We start from the raw sequence: 925 nt of genomic DNA on the forward strand, positions 1-925 counted from the left end.
AGGGGTCCCATGGTCGGGGCGAGGGGAGGCCTCGTCCCCCAGATGGCGCCCAGCCCGGCGGGTGCTCTCCAGGCAGGCGCTCGGCGCGTTCCCCTGGGGAGGGCGGCGGGTGGGCTCTGCTGGGGCCTGGGAGGCCCCGCGGGTGGGAGGCTGTGGGGAGCCGGCCTCCAGGTGGGCGAGCGAGGCCCCTGTGTCCGCCCCTAGACCTGCAGAGGAGCGGCGAGGAGCAGAGGAAGAAGCCCAGATTCCGCTTGTCCAGCATCTGGTCCCCCAAGAGCCGGAGCAGGACCCCCGAGTAGCCGCCTGGTGGCGCTGCAGGACCCTCACCTGCGGGTGGGGTGGGACCCACGCTGCCCGCTCTGCGGGGTCCCGGGCGCCTCAATAAAGAAACTGACGCGTAGCCTGGCCTCCGTGTCCCGTCCGGCCCTGAGCTCCTGGCAGCCCAGAGGTCTTAGCCACCGTCCTCTGCTGCTGCGTGGACAGGCCTGTGGCCTAGGGCACTCACAGCCTCTCTGGACCCGGCCTGGGCCCTCTGGGATGGGCCTGCTGGCTGCTTCCTGGCCTGGTGGCGCGGACAGGCTAGACGTGAGCCTTCAGGAGCCAGGGCAGGGCCGGGTCTCTGCAAACTGCACCGGGTGCGGGCCCCCCACTCGTGGGGATGCCCGTCTAGATCTGTGACTTTGACCTTTGAGGTGAAGGCCAGCTGGGCCCCTGTGGGCCGTGTTCCTGGCGTCCAGCAAGGGAGAGCCAGGCACCGCCCTGCCCGACCCGGGGTAAGGGGGCCACGGTCCCGCAGGGCAGGCCTGAGGGAGCAGAGGTTCCTCGCAGCCCAGACCTGCGTCCTCGGCAGCGCCAGCCCGGGCCCCTGGACCGCAGTCAGCCTCCCTCCCAGGGCTCAGCCTCCCAGCCCAGCACGGCGAGTCAC

The 925-nt window shown here is 71.7% G+C and overlaps 1 protein-coding gene across 1 annotated transcript in view; it reads left to right on the top strand.

Annotated features, from left to right (window-relative positions):
- LOC104989229 (MICAL-like protein 2) overlaps positions 1-389 on the top strand; it is a gene marked incomplete at its 5' end in the record, with an annotated part of 5,371 nt that extends 4,982 nt beyond the window's left edge. Inside the window, one exon of the mRNA XM_010840854.1 lies at positions 205-389. Coding sequence (XP_010839156.1) covers positions 205-299 — 95 coding nt within the window. The remainder of the gene's footprint in view (positions 1-204) is intronic.
- Positions 390-925: the final 536 nt, after the last annotated feature.

Source organism: Bison bison, unplaced genomic scaffold (assembly GCF_000754665.1).
Source record: "Bison bison bison isolate TAMUID 2011002044 unplaced genomic scaffold, Bison_UMD1.0 scf7180017846831, whole genome shotgun sequence".
NCBI classification, from domain to species: Eukaryota; Metazoa; Chordata; class Mammalia; order Artiodactyla; family Bovidae; genus Bison; species Bison bison.